The sequence below is a fragment of the Hakea prostrata genome, chromosome 1 (genome assembly GCF_041222555.1).
Source record: "Hakea prostrata isolate BN-2017 chromosome 1, UWA_Hpros_2, whole genome shotgun sequence".
Classification (NCBI taxonomy): Eukaryota; Viridiplantae; Streptophyta; class Magnoliopsida; order Proteales; family Proteaceae; genus Hakea; species Hakea prostrata.
The window spans coordinates 21909559-21930362 of NC_142600.1; the positions used below are offsets into that span (position 1 = coordinate 21909559).

The following is a 20804-nucleotide window of genomic DNA, read 5'->3' on the forward strand; positions in this document are numbered from 1 at the left end:
CTCTTATCTTTCTTTAGGCTTGATTTTAGGGCTTACTAGATTTGGTTGGTTCTAATTTTGACCCTTGGATAATTAACTGCCATGTGTCGCAATCCTAGATAGGAATTGCAAGGATTGGGAATTGTAGAGGATGTGAACCCACTGCGGATGGAGTCATCAACACTATAGATATGAATAGATTCGTTGTAAGTTGCTCACTAGTTTTAAACTGCCCATAAATCTTTTTGTACAATTGGGATGGCAAGGTTTTCCAGAAGCTTATTTTGTTTGATTCACCTGAGTGGAAAAATAAACTTCCTTCCTTCTTCAAATCAAGCAGTATCCACTTTTATATTCCTATCCATGCTTACTTTGTGAACGACCCACCACTAAAAGATCTTATATTTCGTTCTCACCTTTTCATTTTGTACACACAAACTCTAAAGAAATAAAAGAATAATCAAGGCGCTGGCCTTTGGGACTTCATTTAAATTTCAGTTATGCCTGACCTGTAATTATATGTAATAATGGGGACATTCAGGTATGCTCTTTGTCTGATCCATCAGTTTTACAGGAACATGAGCAATAGGGCAGTACTGATTTAAGCTTGCAAGACTTCCACTGATTTTGTGCCGGTGATAAGCTTGCACCCAGCAGGAAAATAGCAGGAATTGCACACACCCCATACAGCGTAACTAGCGTAATGGTACTGAAAGTTGGCAGGCACTTACCTACTCTTTAAATCAAGTTTTAACCTCTTCAGTGAACATCTTTTCCCAAAAAAAAAGTGCTTTCATGAATATTGGAATCGGATGGAGCTGCATTTATCTGCAAAAATAATTTTAACTTACAACACCCAGACCGCCTAAAAATGAGGAAAAAAATATCCCATAAAAAATACCACTAAATATTACAAAAAGTAAAATGATTTTTCTTTTAAATGCCATCACCATAACTTGGGGGTTGCTGCTTGGTTGAACCCCTGCGTAGGTGAGGTGGTAAGTAGGCGGCATTGGCAATGCAAAGATAACAAAGTCACTACTCATCAGCCCAAAAAACATGACTACTCAGCATCTCTGAGGCCGCCGCTTGTCAGCCACAATTTCTTCTGAATAATAAACACCATCTCATCCCCCTCCTGCTCTGAATCAGATTCGGGATCAGCAGTTGCCACACCTTCCCAGTGCAAAGCAGGCAGATACTTTTTAATGTATTCCACTACTGGTCGCTTATCTCGGATGATGATGAAACCAGAAGGTCTTAGAATACGGTCCATCTCTAAAAGCAGATCCTCAGCACTACATTCTTTCTTCTCGATCTCAGAGAACACCATCCAGGCATGGAGAAGATCATAAGTCCGAGGGTACGTCGAGTAGGCTTCACACCTGCCAATAAGGAAGACCCAGATTGTCATTTAACTTGTTACCATATCCAAAGGATAATAACCGGGTTTTACTTGCTCTCTTCTGTTTCAGTTTTAACCAAAGCCTAATGAGATTCTTAATCCCTCTCCAACCCCAAAATATAAGGAAAAGACAAAAAAGACCATGACAGTTGAAGTATCACCATAGACAACCGAAAAAGAAATAACAACAGAAAAGGTAATTTCTCACAGGTCAAGTCAACTTAAAAATTTTCAGGTGGATAACCTAGGCTTCTTGGGAGAATGGCACTGTGAGCTTCAATGAAGAGTAAAGCAGTTATTAATCCAACCAGTGCTGGATTCACGAGTAAGGTGACTTAATTTCCTTAAAACAATTAGAGTTTTTTTGCATACCAGTTGTGCACAGTGCCAATCAGGCCACGGTCATATATTAGCTTGAGTGTGTTCGGTCCATCTTCTGGCACGACGTTCATCACCCACACACTTTTGTCTTTCAGAGCAGCAGCAAAAGATCCAAAGTTTGCATTCATGTCCATCAGATTCCTCAGAGCATCAGGCTTCATTTTTGGACTCAGAAGTTTCCAGTAACTCTCTACCCTCTGTCTCCAAAGTTCCTGCATCCAATTAAAATATTAACACAACAGATTCTCTCATCAGCAAGATCCTGCAGAAAGCCACATAGACAATTGTGTGCAGAGGAGAAATGGCAGACTAGGATTACCGTGTCCTTTTCAAACATTTCACTAGAATAGCCAAAATCAGCAAGGCGTGGAGGAGGAGAAATTAATCGAGCTGGCCAAGGAGCCAATCCACTACCCCTGTCTCTTTGGATCTCTAAGAAAATCAGAAAGATGTGCAGTTATACACATTTCAATATAGACTTCAAAACAGGAAGGTATAGTATTCAGCGGAGAATCCAGAAACAAATATAGAAACATGTGAAGCTCAGACAAAACCGCATACAGCACATGGAACTAGAAGAAAAGGAAATCCTTCCCACAAATCATTTAATAGTCATTTCCATTGAGATAAAAAAGACAAAAAGAATAGGAAAGGGTTTTCATCCACCCAGTAGCCAGGAAAGATTTTTTCCATAAATGGCTATAAGTTACTTGGTAACACACCGTGTTCTACACCAGTCTCCATTTTGTCGAAGCAAGCCTTCTACCCTGTCTTTATTATCTTTTATTTTTTAATACAATGTGTTATATTCAAGCAGGAAAGGAGAAAAATTTTTCATCCATATCCTGTGTTAAAATTGTTTTCCTCCTTATCCCTAAAATTGGACTGTCATACAAAATGATTTCTGAAAAGGTTAAGAGGATATAATTAGACTCTTAACTAGAATTCAAGCAGATGATCATATACATCATATATAAGATTCCAAATATACTTTATTTTGTGGGATAATATTCTTTCTGTTATCACATAACTCTTAACTGCTGACAAAGAAAGACCAGACTGGGAAAATTTAAGAGCTAATATAACATAAAAGAGAATCACCCAATAAATCTTGGGTAGGCAGGATTGATAAATAATAATAAAGTTAAGGTAGGACCCGATTGATAGATAATAATAAAGTTAAGCCCAGTTTGGGCACAGTTGGTTTAGATATTAAAATTCGATGATTAGGTAAGCCAATGAATGTATAAAACAAGAGGCAGCTCAATATTCAATACTGGATGCAGCATCTTACTTCTCTCAACAACCTTGATAACCAAGTTAGTTATATTACTTCAGATTCAGATTTTCCAGAAAAGAATGTAGCATGTGTATCCTTAATAGAACTAACATTGAAAAGAAAATGTTGATCCTACACCAGCAGCTCCATAATCAGTCAAACTGGTAGAAGATAAAAACAAACATTTGACATCTTCATTCAATAAATAACAAGGCTAGATTAAGTACTCACGGTCAGAGTAAGGTGTTATGCAAGCTTCCATTTTCACACCCTGCAGAGCATCTGGATCATCATCAGATCTGCACAGAGGAGGTTGGGTACCAGGCTCTCTTTCCATGTAACAGTCATTAGTTAGTGGTTTAACCCAAATGACAGTTTGGTTTTTCTTTGATGCAATTTTCCAACACATTCGTTCCACAAGGGCACTCATCTCTCTCCATATTCTTAGATCTTCCTCATCCTGTGCATATGCTTCCGGAGATGAGTAGGCAAAATAGCCTCCTGGTCTGAGCAACCTATCTAGCTCAAGCAGAAGGATCCCATCCCTTTGAAGCCAGTCAATTCTACACCTAGAACAGTGAGCAAGTTCAAAAGATCTGCTTGGGTAAGGAAGCCTCTTTGTCCCTAAGACACCAAGGTATGCAGGAATTCCTCTTTCCAAAGCAAATTGGATCTGGTTTTGGTGGACATCATTGGGTGCTAAAGACATTGCTATGATATCAGATGAAAGAAGATATGCACCAAAACTTGCAACACCACATCCCACATCGAGCACTGTGCGGACTCTTCCCTCATTGTTCAAATTATTGTCTGGAAAGTTCAGCATCTGCGAAGAAAACCCCAAGGCAAGATGATTCCAACATTTGTAGAGTCCAAGGAACATTTTAAATAAAAGAAGACACAAGTGAAAAGCAAAAAAGAGATCCCAAAAACTGCATGATTTAACAATAAGCACACAATAAGGATGCTGTGAAAAGGAAACTCACACTTCATGGGGAAAGTACACCATAGTTTAAATTATTCATCAGCAGCAGTTCAGAAAAGCAAGTCAAATAAAAGTATGCTGTCAAACAGCCATGCAACTGCTCCCCCCCCCCCCAAAAAAAAAAAAAAAAGGGGGACTCCTTTTTCTCTTTTTGTTGCTCCAAATACATCCAGAATGTGAACTGTCTTACATTTGCAATGGAAGCAATATATTTGTCAGCTCCATAATGGAAATGTGTGCCTCCTCCAGGAAAGACAATCTTTTCACCTTTGACAACCATCCAGTTCTGGTCCGACTTTTCATGTGCAAGATGTGTATGAGGAATGTTTGCTTTCCATACTTCATCCCTGCTTCTTGGCCACTTGATTGGGATCTGAAATAGTCAAGCATGTGAGATCAATTGCCATTGTATGAAATACCAAACATACGATACAATATACAACAAAGAAAAACTCTTCAGTCATATGATCTAATGCCATAGCTTCCAAGGCACCAGGGCACCAAGGCGTCCAAGGGGGCACAGAAAGCTAAGGCAACAAGACATCGCCTAGGGGACACCTCGACGCCCAGAACCACAGAAGGGCCTGGATGCCTGCCTTGACAGCTATGTCTAACACAAATCAGATTTTTGAATAACCTTAAATCAAAATGAAGCATGACCAACCTTGTATCCTACTGGTGGAGGAATCAAGCAATTGTAGCGCCTATCAGCTGGAGGACAATGTCTTTCATAGTGCTCCATCAAGTTCAAATCCAGCTTCAATCTCATTTGGTATATAAGATTCCTATCTAGGCAGGGAATTAACTCTGAGTGTCGAGCATCACAAACCTTGAAGGCAGAAATTGAATTACAGAATAGTGTTAATGCTGCAATCCAAATACAAGTTCAAGACATAGTACATCAAATTGATGTTCAGGGTTGTGATGGGAATTAAACAGCGGTACAGGTTCAGGGTTCTGAAGGATAACAAAGATAAATACGGGAGGGAAGATCTTACAGGGAAGCTCTTTGGAACTATGCCATCCTCCTTATCTTCAAGCCCAAACTTGAAGGAAGATTCCTCTTGCTTATTTCCAAGATCAGCATCTTCATCACCACCCAAATATGATGATCCCAATTTTTTTAAAGACTTACTACCATATTCAATAGCTGATGCACCATGATGCATTTGGGAACCAAAAAAGGATCCATAGTAAACGAATACAAAAACGAGACAGACTGTGACACAACACAAGGCAGTGATCAATCGCTTCTTTTGGACCCCATCAGTTCTTCCCCTCATATTCGTTTTGATATCAAGGTCTTAGTCGTTAATATAGTTCCGCTAGCATCCAAATATTACAAAGTAGGCTCCATGTGCATCACCAAGTCAATGAATACCACAAAAAAACCTACAATATCCAAGCACTATCCACTGCTCCTGTGATCTGATTCAGTTGTGCCTGCAATCTTGAAATTTCAACATTCAAGGTTGGATTATTTGCAGGTATCTGTGATCTAAACAAGAAATAAAATTCTGAAAAACAAGTCTGGGAAAGCCTAAACCAAGCCATAAGTAAATTCCATGTCTTACAAAGTAATGATCACCAAGAAAGGCATTCCTCACAAAAACTAATGTTGGGCCAAGTATTTGTAAGAAATAATTCAAAGACTGTCTAACAGCTGCAATTAGATTTGTTGCCATATCAGAAAACTCAGAGCCTAAATTCATCCCTCCACACTTTCTCTCTTTTTTTTTCTTTTTCTTTTTTTTTTTTTTTTTTTTTTTTCCTCTTTTTTTCTTTTCTTTTGGTTGGGGGGGGGCATGTTTGGGGTTGGAGTGGTTATTTGAAGCTGGTAAATTCAGTCTAGTCAACCAGGAGGCAGGAACAATAAAACAGATAAGCCTTGGAACTGGATCAAGAAAGAAGGTTGTTATTTATGTTGAAAAACATGAAAGGACAAAGAAACTATAATCAAGATGAACCCATAGTGAGAGATCTCACGAGATATCTCACTTTCAAATAGGCAAGACAAGATGGAGGTCGAGAGCAAAGAGTTGGGATATCTCGCCATATCTTGCCCTGGATCTCACTAGAACTCTCAATTTTTACCTTTTTTAGTAGATTTCAGTCGGATTTTCACTTGCATCTACTCTTAGCACATCTACAACATCCAAGGAAGATCGATCATTCTCTGCTTGTCCATGAACTTATGATTTAATGACTTGTATAGAACTTCTAATGGTTGTATAATTTCATTATTCTATTCTTGAAATTTGAGATTGTGATACGCATATGGATTGAATTTTGATAACATTTAGGTTACTTGATGCATTTGATACACTTGCTTTTCATTTATATGTCTTAAAGGTTCTATACTACAAGTTGTATATCCTTGCATTCCTTAATCACACAACATTTCGGTTTCACACTATGGGTAGACTTAGAAATCATACTTAGGGTTGTTTTCTCACAAATCCAAGGCCACCAATGTGTTCAAAAGACTTAAATAGGTTAAATACCAAGTTTCAACCCAATTGGGACCCTAAAACCCAATGAGATGGACCACCAACTTGATGCCAAAAAATTGTTTATCTTGACCAAGATCTTGCCGAGATGGTCGAGATCTCGGTTTTTCAAGGTGGCGAGATCTTCCACCATGGATGAACCAAGTAGCCAATGCGTACAGAAAATATCAAAATAATTCAATTACAAGAAATATTACAAAAACAAGGGCAACCGATGTAGAAGATTATACTAGAGAGGACGCAAACACTATACATATAAGCAGAAGATTCAAGGTAAATAAAGCATTTCTTGGGCAATGAGGCACCATCTTTTCATTTGGAATGATAATCTAAGTCACAAACAAGTCCACGACCAACCTAAGTCCAAGTTAAGAGAAACAAAGCATTGGGTTACTTGACATCCACAAGTGATACAACGACTCACAGAAGCAATTAAAGAGACATATCGAATCAAGTTGACCATAAAATCATGTCCACAACATCTATCAGGAAAACAAATTTACCTAAAATCTAACGCCGACAACAAATTTGTAGTTGGCTTTGTCACTTAAAAATTTCATTTTCTTAAACCCGCCAGATTTAGGAAATCAATACACTAGTGGCTTCCTGAATCAACTAATTTAAAAGAATCGAGTTGCTCTCTTCTCATCCTTATCACTGAACGAGCTAGCAAGCCTTAGATCAGGAGGTACACAAAAGAAAGAGGAGGAAAAAAGACATTACTTTTCCTGATAAATACAAAATCAAAATTTCCTGGGCTCATTACAAGACGAACTCAAAGATCCAATGAAATCATGTAAGATACCTCAGGCAATCCAAATAAAAATTGAATTCAAAATCACTAAACAAGAAACTCAATCAGATCCACCAATCTCTAAACAAGGATATCAATTAGATCCACTGTGCTCTAAAAGTAATTCAATCAGATCTAAAGAACAGAGAGTAAACTGTAATGTTATCCCCAGCTGACACCGAGAAATTAAGTGTAACAGAAAGCAAATAAGAGCGTTTAAAGCAAGCATTTAAAGAGATGCACTTGCCTATTCTGGAAAGTTTTCTCCAATGTGTGAGCTATATTCTACAAAAAAATAAAAATAGAAGCTGATATCAATCTGCAACAACGAAACGAACTGAAAACCCTAAAAACTTCCGTCTGCATCAGAGTGGAAAGATGGTTACGGATAACAGAGTGGAGTACGAAAGGACACACCGTATGGTAACCCAAAGCCACGAAAGCGTGTCGACAGCTTGGCTAGATAGTTCAGACTTCAGATCTAAGAATTATTATCTACGAACGAGGAAGGACTACTTTTTATGTTTTAATATTTTCCAATTTGCGTAGACAAGTGTTTGTGTCGGTGCTTCCCCAGTGACGGTGATCATGTCTCCAGATTGCATTTACAGATTAGTTTGTGGATTGGCACCCACATTTAGTGGGTCCGGCCACTTGTGATGTCAAGGAACAAGAAATGAGAAAAATAGCCGGATTATTTGGTGTACGTGTACCATTTGGCATCTGCCGAATGGCATCTGAAGGGTATAATTGTCGACTGCAACGGAAAGGTAACCGTGCCACCGTGGAAGGAGGTCCACGTCGGACAGTGACGTTGGTTTTGGAGGCTCGTAACAGAGAGATTCGACCGACCGGTCAGCTGCCGACCTCGTCTTCAACACATTGGGAACGGTGAAGGACATCTAAAATGGTCCCAGAAAATAACAACGATAAAATGGATAGGTGGGCCATGCAATGAGGCCCAATTCTGTCGTGTAGTTATGAGTCCCAATTAATTGCTTCACAATAATTGCCCAGCACAAATCGAAATTTTGATCTCAACCGTCTATTTTCAAAAATTTTAAATTTACAATTTTGAAAAACAAACGGTCGATGTCGAAATCTCGATCAACCGTTCGCAACGAACTCGTATCAATAAAGAATATTGCTTTCTTGTGATCCAAGCTCTCCCAATCTCCCCACCAAGCAACGTGACTGCAAGCTTCCACAACTACTAAGCTATTGATACTAATGAGAGTCCACTGTTGTAAACCTACCCGAGGAAAGACATCAATCATCAATGCTTAAATTTTCTTTCCATAATACTGTTTCGATCCTATCTTTATGACCCCCAAATTGTCTTGCTTGTTGAATACCCTTTCATGTACAATAATGACCCAATTTGTCTTGCTAGTTGAATAGTCCCTTTAAGTACAATAATGACATTGTATAATTTAGCGCACGTAGTTTAGCAGACACTGAACAATAATAGGATCTATGGCTTCTAACAACCAAACCCTGTCATGCGTAAGAGACCAACATACACATCAATTGAATCTCGTATCCTAAAGTTTTATGGAGAGCTTCACGACCCGCATGAGATGGTATTTGGCTTTCTACCGTTGTAGGCATTTTCAGAGTGTTATGAAGAGAAAGAAAGGGTCAGTCACCTTTTGAGGCCAGTAATTTGGCAACCCAAGTATTTGCTTGGACAAATATCCTAACAGATTCGAAAAAACTGGAAGAATCACTGTTTAAAACCGGATTATCAATTCAACAATTGAGATTGAAGATGGTGGATGACTACCTCAGCTTCACTATGTTTATCTGTAACATATTTTCAATGCATTAACGTTGAATTTCAGTCTTGAAAATAGTAAACAATCAGCTGCAAATGGCAAACAAGTTTCTGAAGGTACCCAGACTAAAGAAAGAGGTTAGCGATTATTATCCTTCAGGACAGTGCATAGTGCGAAATTAAGTATAAATGCAACATTACAATATGGTTGAGGTATTTGGCCAAAAACAGCCAACAAATCCTTCCTTCCTATCTTACGATCAAGGAGAACAAACTACAGTGACCTCACTGAATCTAGGGCATCAAGGTAAGGTTTTAGTACTTGTTAAGGCAGCCATTCTCTCAATCAGTCAGTCAACATGTTATGCCGATTCACCTGTGCAGGACACTCTTCTTTGGCATCTTTGGGTTCTTTGGAATTTGGTTCTGCAGAAAGGTAATGACACATGAAACCAATCAGTTGTGACACAAGAAAGCTAGTTAATTAGCTTAGAACAACACAATACTATATAATAACAATAATAACCAACCACACGTTGGAACCTACCTTTTGCTTCTCCAAAGCTTCATAATCAGTCCTTTCCTTCCAGGTGCTCTTACGAAGTTTGATTGGGCGGTTTCCAACATACTTCCCTGTATGGTCGAGTTAAACTGAAGCGTGAGAAGGATGCATTGACGATATTGTCCTTTAATTTGGCTGAGTTGAGACTGGCTAACTTCCCAGTGCCCATTACAAAGCTACAATACGCTAATCCTTTTTTTTTTTTAAATAAACTTGTATCCAGGTTAAAATATAACTCACCATTCATTTCTTTCAATGCTGAGGCAAGGTCTGAAGGGTTGGCAAAGCTAACAAAGCCGTAACCTCGCGTTTTGCCAGTCCGCTTATCCCTAACCACCTACAATTGTCAAATCATAATTTGACATAGAGTTCTCATCAGTTTCTCAAATAAATGAGAGGAAAAAAACCCATAATATGCATTATACACATACTAAATTGATATGATTTTATAATATTTTAGAACAATAAAAAAGTCAGATCTCTCCCTAATTAACTGGCTGCAGAATACATGGTAGACGGAAAGAAAGAAAAAATCAGACTTATCCTAATGCGACACTAGGATGAAAAGTACCCCTAGTGCCACCGCTATCGCTTAACACATGTTAAGTATAAAGAACAGACAAGCAGCTTGTTGCTAACCATTATAAGTATAAAGAACAGACAAGCAGCTTGTTGCTAACCATTCTAAGTGCCAGAAAAGTTGACCACAAGAGTCAACAAGTTAACATTAGCAACTCTCCCTCTCCTACTCACCCTCAATTTATAAAATTTGAGGGGAAAAAAATATCATGAATACAACAACTCAACATTGTTTCAACTAAATTGGGTTCAGTTACATGGATCCTTTGCCCTTCAATCAGCCATATTCCAAGTCATACTTGATGTAAGGCCTATGCAATGCATGTCTTTCCTCACCATCTCTCATAAGGTTATTTTAGGTTTGCCCACGACTCTTGAATGAAATCACTCTCCCTCATTAGGGCATCCAAAAGCTTCCATTGAAAATGGCCATTGCAATCTTGAATGACTTCTGTAGCTTATTATGTATAAGAGTCACACCCAAATCAACTCAAATATATAGATTTAACCAAATAAAGAAATACAAAATGAGTGAGAAATAACAGAGGGAACTAGAGGCCAAAAGGAACAACAAAGAATTAGGTAACAGATCACTGCCAATTTCTCAGTGGGTGAAACTATGGGTATAAACAAGGAACTCAGTGTGCACAATCAAGGAACCGAATATAGTTCAAGTTCAAATACAAACCCAGCATATGGTAGTGAATTTCAAATGAGAACCCAAAAATGAGGTGAGAAGAATAGTAGCTGCAATCCAGTAACAACTGCTAGAAAGACTAAAGAAATATGGAAAAGAAACAGGGCAACTAGTTCCACTCATATCCGGGCAATTTATTACCTTGAAATTCAATAAATGACAAATCAAAAATCAAAGGAAATTTAACCACTTATACACATTAAGGTTGCAAACAGGAGAAAATTCAGCATGAATGTTACAATTCCACAGCAATTGAAAGGCAGTTTCCATGAAGGAAACCAACAACAAATGGCAGTCCAAACATGTCCCTTCCCCTCATACCAAACCCTTCAACCATAAACCCCCAGCATGACTCCCTCTCTTTTAAGTCTGTTTTATAGATTCAGTACAGTGCTCAGACCTCCAGTGGTTCCAAGGGATGCAGAAAGGAACATGAGTCGAACAAGTAACTGTAGAATTAACAGACGAGTACCCCACATGGTGTAAAGGTATCCCAAACATTTAATCAAAAACAAAGGCTCCAGGCTGAAACATTATTACATTACAAATGGAGCAAAAGGAGGTTAATGACAAACAGATAAACTCCAGAAGGACAAGGTATTGTGCATGCACCAATCACTATGATTCTTCCTCAGATCATTTGCAGATCTAGAGTAAGTTTATAGGAAGTGAGGACTAATGTTCTTCATTAACATGCAGAATAATCAATGTCGTATCAAAGTTTGTATCTCCCATAATTAAATAACTCTTTGATCCATTTGGAAAACTAATCAAGCATAAAGTAATATTAACCAATAGTATCAAAGTCTCAGATCTGCCTGATAAATTAAGACATCCCAAACTTCATAACTATACAAATCAGCCACAGAAATACTTACATGATCTTTGACCGGAACAATTCCTTGTTTCTTCAACATACTTTCATGTTTCACACCTCGCATACTATACACACAGGGAGATATTCAACAAATGTGTAGAGTGGCCTCTTTCAAGTACAAAGATAAAGAAATATCTGAAAGAATATGCTACCACTACAAGCAACATCCTCTAAATATGCATTCATTACAAATGACATGAAATTGCAGGAATGAAAGTTTAGTAGAAATTACCCTTGCTATGTTAAAGGAAGGAAATCTTGAAAATGCTTTTGTAAGAACCTCATCATTCACTTCATTACCAAGATCCCCGCAAAACAAGCGAAAATCATCTGCAAAATGCCATGTGCATCAGTAGAATGTAGGGATCTCTCAATCAAGACAAAAGACAAGTAAATCAAAATTACTTAATCGAATGAAACACATAACGTAGTCAAACTAGAATCTTAAAATGACTTGACAATTCAAATGGTAGGTTGGTGATTAATTTAATAAATAGGAAGTGAATTTAAAGAAAACAGGTCCAAACTGCCCAAGCAACTGACTGTTGTATAAAAGTAAAGAACAGCACAATGTGAAAGTTAAAAGAACATCTAAGTATGCATAGGCACTAGTTATATTATCTGATCCAACTTTCTGCCTTGATCACTGTGGGAGCAAAGACTCTTTAGCTAATTATCAATGATTATACCCATAGTGACTGAATCTTCCCATAGGAGTGGCACTCCTGCTTTCAAACCTCGAGTTTACATACTTGAAGAAGACGCGCAATCCAGAAAAAGCTCTTCTTTGGGTTGAAAATATGCTTTAAGCAATGACATGTCATCGAGTTATTAAGGTAATTCTAAACATGAAAATCCTATTGGACCAAACATCAAGGGTGTTTCCATGGTTCACTATCATATTATTTAAACCCAGTGAAGCTTAGAGCCCACATATTTCTGTACATATAAACATGCTTAATCTGGTTCCAACTTTAGGTTGTCTTTAGCATTGATGCTGCCACTCTATCAATCTACTCCAGAGTCCAGACTAGAAGAGATAATGAAATTCCAAAAGTCAATTAAGTTTCGTGAAGGGTATTGTAGGTGCAAGTTTATCTCTAAACTTGAGAGATCACTCTAAATTTTTAATAAGATTGATTCTTTTCTATGTAATTAGGGATTTCCCAACTAGGTAAAGATCCCTAGTAGTGACCATGCCCAGTAGTAATCATGTTGCTATGCAATCCCATCAACACACACTGCTAAGCATAGGAATCACTAGCAAAGACTAATCATTTGCATACCATTAAAAAGGTTGCACAACAGCCTGATTAACCCAGGATGAGCAAAGTCACCCACTCACAGCAAGGTAATCTGTTTCAATATGTCTCAACAGTCACATAAGTAAAGGAAGTAGTTCACTAAAAGAGAATTAGAAAAGTCATACTTTCCGGCCAGTCTGCAAGGGTTGGATCCTCCCAAGTTTGACCAGCAGCTTTACGAGGTATCGCTTTCTTCTTGGCATCCGACTTGTGCTCAATCTCACTACTTGCAAGTGCAGCTTTCACACTCTCAAGAGCTTCTGGTGTAAGCATCTGGGCATCTTTCTGAAATAACTGTTGGGCCTATTTTTGGTCGGGGAAAAAAGAAAAACTTCTAATCAATTTAATTGCGATTCTCAGAATATCAAGTTTCAATCTCTAACACTATGAACTGCAATAATAAATAAAGAATAAATAAGAATATCCAAGACTGCAGGAGGCAATAGAATCCATAAATCACAAACATAAACCACAATTTGCCTAAATGGGGAGCCACTGATTCCTGAAACCAAGCACCATAGAGGCACAAAAGTTATTCTTATTGTCCCAAAAAAACACTGTAGGTGATCTTAGTGACAGCTTCTACATTAAACAACTCTCTTTTCCCACCATTACTGACATGGAACTTCAAGAACAAATAACTGGAGCAGGAACCAGGTTTCAGTCAATATATAGTTGAAACTGAGACAATCTGGTTTTATGGCTGGTTGAAATCAGTGTTGACATCGATTTCTCGATCCTTGGTTACTTGGATTTAATCAATGCATACATCTGCCGACGAAGACACTCTCGTCAATCACTGATCCGCAAAACCAACCACTCTAGACAATGAAAGTTCTGCTAATTTACCAGATCAAACATATAATCCAATTTTGCCTAAATTAGTAATTCCAGTAGCCGTAGAACATGATTGTTCATCTTGCGTTCTTCAGTGCAATACACTACCAAGGAAGCCACTCTTATCAATCACTGGTCCGCAAACCGACCACTATAGACGTGATAATTTTGCTAATTACAATACCAAAAAATTTGAATCAAAATCTTGTCCAGATTATGAATTCTAATAGCCATTAGAGCATGTTTGTTGTTCTTGCTTCTTACAATATCACACAAACAAGATACTTACAAGTCTTAAGTGGCTTTAAAAGCCGAAAAAGAGAGAAAAAGATTCGCAAAAACCATAACTTGAAGGAGCAGCATATCAAATCACTCACCTGCTGATACTGTGGGAGCGCATATACACCAGAAACAGGCGCATGAACCGAATACACAGAAGAGATGACCGGAGCAGGAACTTTAACCGGTGGAGGGATCTGCACCGTCGGAGGTGGAGCAATGTATGGGTTGGGATACTGCTGGGTGGCCATAGGGCCTGATTGTTGAAGGTGAAATGGTACAGGGAAATAAGAACCATTCGTGTACGTAAATTGAGAAGAAACAAAAGGGTTTGTCGAAGCAGATTTAGTCGCCATTACTAACAAAATTCTTCGAACTCCAAAATAAAATAACGAAAGCAGATCACCTTCTCACGCAGAGAAGATCGTTCACGTCTGCTTCAACAGAAGAACTGACGCGAAGGTATCAGAAATTTCTAGAGAATTCACGTGTGCTCTATGAGTCCGGGAGCAAACGGATCGGGTTCGGAATTCAGATCGGATAGTTCGTATGGATACCGATACAATCCGAAAAGGAAATTCTTGACAAGGAAAACAGACAAATAAAAAAAAAAGGCTGTTCAGTCATAATGATGTTACCTCTTAATGCAAATATTTTTGTGAAATAAAGATAATATATTAGAGACAAACAAGAAAATTAGAATAATATCAATCAAACTATACATTGACTTGAATGCATTACATATTTATAGTATAAATAGCATATTCTCTGATATGAAAATATTAGAGTTTACAAATAAATACAATATATGATTATTGCATACAATAAGATGTTCTTGATATGGAAATATAGATTATCGCCCAAGATAGAATGTACATATAATGAAAATATTGACTGCGAACATTGTGTGTTGAGATCACTGTAATCTTCAATCAATATGAGAATGTGATTCACCGAGATTGCATGCTGAAGTAGTTGAGATCTTCAATTAAAAGTATTGTCTATTGAGGTGATGGATATCCACACAATAAATATTATTTATAACACTTCCCCTTGGATGTCCATCAATAAATAATATGCCTCATTAAAAGTTTACTAAGAAAAAACTCAGTGGGAAAAAAATCTTAGTGAAGAAAAAAAAATATACATATCTAAACAATACATATCATTAGATGTTTTATTAAAAATTTTATCAGAAAACCCAGTGGGATAAAACATTGGTGAAAGGAAAATGAGTGCAACATGTATTTTACTCCCCTGGTGATAAGATCATTGAAAATCTTTGAATCTATGCATCCCAATCTTATGTGCCAACTTTTCAAAACTTGAAGTAGACAATGCCTTAGTAAATAAGTTTGTCAAATTATCACTTGAACGAATTTGTTGAACATCGATTTCACAATTTCGTTGAAGATCATGAGTGAATAAGATTTTTTGTGAAATATGTTTTGTTTATCTCCTTTGATGTATCATCCCTTCAATTGAACTATACATGCAATATTATATTCATATAATACTATTGAAATCTCATTTTTCAATGGAAAACCGTATGTTTCCTGGATGCGTTGAGTCATGGATCTTAACCAAACACATTTTCAGCTTTCTTCATGAATCGCTAATAACTCTGTATGATTTGAGGAAGTAGCAGCTATAGTTTGTTTTGTTAAACGCTATGAAATAATTGTACTTTTACTTGTAAATAAATAAACTGTTTGAGATCTAACTTTGTGTGGATCAGATAATATCCTACATTTGCATAACCGGTAAGTTAATGTATACATTCATTTGAATAAAATAATCCCACATCAATAGCCCCTAAAAGGTACCGAAATATATGTTTAATACCATTCCAGTGTCTTCATGTTGGAGAATAACTAACTATTGCTAATAAACTAACAGAAAATGTTATATCTAGTCTTGTACTGTTAGTAATATACATTAGTGCCTCAATTGCACTGAGATATGATACTTTAGGGTCAATAAGTTCTTCATTGTTTTCATGGGGTCAAAATGGATATTTCTTTATGTCAAGAGATCTTACAACCATTGGGGTACTCAATGGATGTGCTTTATCCATATAAAATTGCTTTAAAATCTCATGTGTATAAGTTGATTGATGAACAAATATTCAATTTGTCAAATATTCAATTTGCAAGCCAAGACAATATTTTGTCTTCCCAAAATCTTTCATTTCAAATTATTTATTCAAATAGTCAACTACTTTTGGAAGCTCTTTAGGAGTTTCAATGATATTCAAGTCATCAATATATATATTTATTATAACAAAATTAGGTTCATATATTTCAATAAAAATACAAGGGCAAATTGGATCATTTTTGTACATTTCTTTTAATAAATATTCACTAAGGACGCATTGATTGTTTTAATCCATATAATGATATTTAGATCATTATTCTGTCTGTTTCTGATGTGACTTGTAAATAGACCTATATTTTTTGATGTAATGCTGAAACACATGTGATATATTTATAAGAAAATAAATGGTCCAATCATGACAAGGAGATAGATTAGATAAAATTCCGGTAATAATTAAGCTATGAATTGCGATAAATCATACACTAGTAATTATCTTTATTTTTAAATATTGTAGATCAAGATTCGTTTTTAATTTTCAACTGAGGAAAAAGAAATTCGATTCCTAGTGTCGGAACAATGTTCTTTGGGGCCTTCGTCGGGCTAGTACTACTTTGGAACATTCTATCCAGAGGGGGGGGAGTTGGGCCCGTTTTGGGGGGGGGGTGTGGGGGGTTTTTGGGGGGGGGTTTTCCTCACAGTGGGGGGGGGGGGGGGGGGGGGGGGGGGGGGCCGGGGGGGGGGGGGGGGGGGGTGGGGGGGGGGGTGTGGTGTTGGGGGGGGGGGGGGTGTGGGGGGGGGTTTTTTTTGGGGTTTTCTCCTTCTGTCTCTTATTTTTTTTTCTTTTCCTTTCTTTTCCCCGGTGGGGTGTGTTGTTTTAAAGGGGGTTTTTTTTTTTTTTTTTTTTTCTTTTTCTTTTCTCCCCTTTTTTTTAAAAAAAAAAAAAAAAAAAATTCCCTGCCTTTCAAGTACTGTCAGATAAATAAATAATTTTCGCGAGCCAGTGAACTTGCGCTTTTTCGCTTCTTCCTGCCGGAAATTCAAAGAGGTAAGAGGTAAGTTGTCCTGAAAATTCCCTAGCGGTGAAAAATTCCAAATCCAGTGGAGGAAAAAGGGCCAAAGAGAGAGAAATACACGGAATCTCATTACTCGGTGAAGCTTCTACCTTAATTTGATTTACCTTTTAATGTCTTTCGTTTTGATATTTAGAAAAACTTTTTCTTTGGGTAGAATATTTTAGAACAACTTGAACAGACTGTTTATGCGTGTTGAATTACCTGCTTGAGTTGGGTAATACACGATTCTTCGTATGAGATATATAGGTTACAGATGGATCCTTTCATTTAAATGGAAGTGTCCACGTTCTCATGATTGAAAATGTTTGGTGTGTGATTGGCTTTTCTTTGTACACTTACAGTAGGTCACATGATGCACACATTGCGTGAACTATAACAGATTTGCAGTGAGTAGGGTTATCTTCTCGTTGAGCAATAATTAATAACACGATATTTCTAATACCTAATCGGTTGATTTTTTTTTAATTTTTTTTTATTTGTATTTGATGCTTTCCATCAGTGCTAGTTGTCTCCTGTTAGGTCCATTACAGTTATGAGATATATAGACGGTTAATGAGCATGCAGTTCGTGGGAAAAAATTACAGTTGAGCAACGTGATGACTTGTAAATTTGTAATCCCTTGGGATCTGCCTCTTGAAAATAAATTGGAAAGAGGAAATCAAAATTGGCGCAAAAAGTGATCAGTTTCCCTCATTCTCTGCAAAAGAAGGTGGAAGCTGAATACTTTATGATCAATTTTGGCTTATTAAAGATTTCCGTTGGGTATTTCTTTCATTAAGCCTCTAGTGGAACATGGGTGCTGACAGTTTTATAGAGGGTCAAGGTCTAGGTTTGGAACTTGTGGAAGAAAGTCTCAGTAATATTACTTCTTTCATTGGATTGTGGTGCCATTTTTTTGGATGAGTAAAATATCATACCAAAACCCCGAGTGGGAGAGAAAAAATATATGAGGAGAGAGGAAAAAGAAAGTGTGTGTGTGGGGGGGGGGGGGGAGAAAAAATGGTCTTTAGATACTAAACCAAAAAGGGGAACCTAAACTCTAGGTAACAACAATAAGCCTATTCGTTGGGGGTATCGCCAACAGGGGATGGGGGATCAATTGCAACTTTAAGGAGACACCACAATAGATGGCTTTGCAAAACGAGTTCGAAGACTTAGTTGGAAGTCTATCTCCGAAAGTTGCACTCCCACCAGAAGTGGTGGACAGTTACTCCAAACCTGCCTACCTACTTCGTTATAGATGGGATAACGAGAAAGGATCTTAAAACCCAAGTCCAATCCCTAGCAAACCCGAAAGACCGTCTAGGAGGCTGAGGCTTTCTCCTAAAGTGAGCGGTAGAAAGGGCATGTGAAGAAAAGGTGGTCAATGTCCTTAAAGCCATTCCAGCAAAGAATGCAGTTAGAACTAGTAGGGACATGGTGATGAATAAGGAAAGACTGTATGGAGAGGTAGAGGCTGAGGGTTCTCCAAAGGGTGAGAGAGTGCTAAGGGATATGCCTTTTGAACTAAACCAAATGTGTGTGAGATTGAGTTTGGGGGACCAAGAGCCATTAGAGATGAAAGTTGAGAGGGAGGTAGATTTGGGGATTTAAGAGGTGTAACCAATGGAAAGGCTAAAGATATTATAGAGGATGTCTAAGGGGTGCTAGGGGTCAAGTAGAAGGAGATAAAAGAACCCATTCGAAACTCGAAGGCATATGGATAGCTAAGAGAGCAAGGGGCCTCAGAAAAAGCAACCAGCTCCAGACCTAGGATGGATTGGTAGGGATCAGAGCAGTTTAGATGGGAGTTATGCTTGAGGAGATGGGAGTAAGCAAGTTGACCCCAATAGAATCGTGCTTGGAGGAGATTTCTAAATGAGTTTTAGGAGGTTGGCATTATTATAATCCTGGATCCTCCTGAATCGAGGCCACCTTCCTTTTGGGACAACAGACTTGGGCCTAACTAATGGGATGAAGGAATCATGAAGCTTCACAACCTTTCCAAAGGAAGGAGCAGAAGAGGGCTTTCATGGCTTTAATGGTGGCTTTGGGAAGAGAATAGATACCACATCAATAGAGGTAAGAGAGCTGAAGGACCGAATGGATGAGGACCACCCTTATAGCGAAGGAAAGAAGTTTGCTTTTCTGAAGTTGAAGCATCTTGCAGATTTGATCAAGCATAAGGTGTAATGGTGATTGGTGAGCCTACCAAGGATGAGGGGAAGACCTGTTGGAATTTATTAATATGATTAATAAATTAAATGCCCAAGGGCAATATTGAAAACTCACTATTAAGGCGGTTACAAAATAGGGTTATATATTTTGGTAACCACCGCATTAGTGAGTGTGTGATTCATTCGCACGAGATTTATCTCTGAGAAACGGCGGCTCCATCTCTCTCTTCCTCTCTCTTAGAATCGCAGGCTTGGAAATTTTTTCCTTTCCTCGCTTTTGATCTTCATTCCATTAATCCACGGCATTTGGGTTGTTGATATCATTCCATTTCCTAGTGATTGTGCAATCGCCCCGGTAGAGCTTTGGTGGTTGAACGAGAACGTGGATCTAGACTTCCGCTGCGAATACTTCATAAAAGGGAAAGCGAATCCAGGTAAGGAATCTTTCCCCAGTCAATTAATTGAATTGAACTACTTTTGAAGGATTACCAACATTGATATCAGAGCCATTGGTTCCCACGGTTCTTTGTTCCTCCCGATTGTTTATTTTAATTGTATGGATCCAATGGGAGGATCAAGGGTTTAATACGAAACCCATGGGAGAATTGATAGGGTTTATAGAAACCCTTATTTTGGTTCGGATCCGAGTGGGAGATCCTTGTGAATTTCCTTAATGAAGATTTGCATGAATTGATAATCCATGATGATAATTTTTTGTTTAAAATTTATTGTTGGATTTTTTTCATGTGTTTTTGGATGATTTTTTGAGTGAAAAAACGTGTTTTACCGTTTTTTGGAAAAATTTCGTTCATGAAAAATCCAGAAAAAATGCCGTTTTCTGGTCACAGAATGCCAGACAGTCATCCGTCTGGTCACAAAATGCCAGACGGATTTTCCGTCTGGGCAGATGGTCATCCGTCTGGTCACGAGAATGCCGACGGATTTCCGTGCGGGCGGACGGTCATCCGTCTGGGCATAAAAAGGCGGACGGAATTCCGTCTGAGGCGAGCGAGCGATCCGTCTGGGAGATGGATTTTTTTGGATATTGGTTTGTCCGATTTAGAATGTGTTTCTAACTTCTTTGGACACCAATGGCCCGACAATCGTGTGATGTTTGGGCATTGAGGGCCTATTGGGGCCTAGTGGGAGCTAATGAGGTAGAAGTGTTCTGTGTGAACCACCTCATAGCTTTAACATGATTGCATGTTTTATTTTAATAAAACTATTTTTTATT

At 38.0% G+C, this 20804-nt stretch overlaps 2 protein-coding genes across 5 annotated transcripts; both read right to left on the reverse strand.

The window, feature by feature from the left end:
• Positions 1 to 758: 758 nt before the first annotated feature.
• LOC149028256 (putative methyltransferase PMT3) lies at positions 759 to 7892 on the reverse strand. 4 transcript variants are annotated; one of them, XM_089135571.1, is made up of 9 exons: positions 7750 to 7892; positions 7580 to 7617; positions 5028 to 5472; positions 4694 to 4858; positions 4220 to 4402; positions 3276 to 3870; positions 2085 to 2197; positions 1757 to 1977; positions 759 to 1364 (listed from the first exon to the last, which is right to left on the reverse strand). In XM_089135571.1, exons 3-9 carry the CDS (start codon positions 5310 to 5312, stop codon positions 1043 to 1045), a joined length of 1884 nt encoding a protein of 627 aa, XP_088991697.1. In that variant the 5' UTR covers positions 5313 to 5472; positions 7580 to 7617; positions 7750 to 7892; the 3' UTR covers positions 759 to 1042. The 4 variants fall into 4 exon arrangements, with proteins under 4 accessions (XP_088991697.1, XP_088991687.1, XP_088991681.1 ...); XM_089135561.1 differs by having other exon boundaries at positions 5028 to 5479; XM_089135555.1 differs by having other exon boundaries at positions 7580 to 7892.
• A 965-nt stretch (positions 7893 to 8857) lies between these two features.
• On the reverse strand, positions 8858 to 14694 carry LOC149028257 (uncharacterized). Its single transcript, XM_089135582.1, has 6 exons — positions 14343 to 14694; positions 13254 to 13431; positions 12057 to 12154; positions 9912 to 10008; positions 9657 to 9742; positions 8858 to 9535 (listed from the first exon to the last, which is right to left on the reverse strand). Exons 1-6 carry the CDS (start codon positions 14598 to 14600, stop codon positions 9482 to 9484), a joined length of 771 nt encoding a protein of 256 aa, XP_088991708.1. The 5' UTR covers positions 14601 to 14694; the 3' UTR covers positions 8858 to 9481.
• Between the last annotated feature and the right edge of the window lie 6110 nt (positions 14695 to 20804).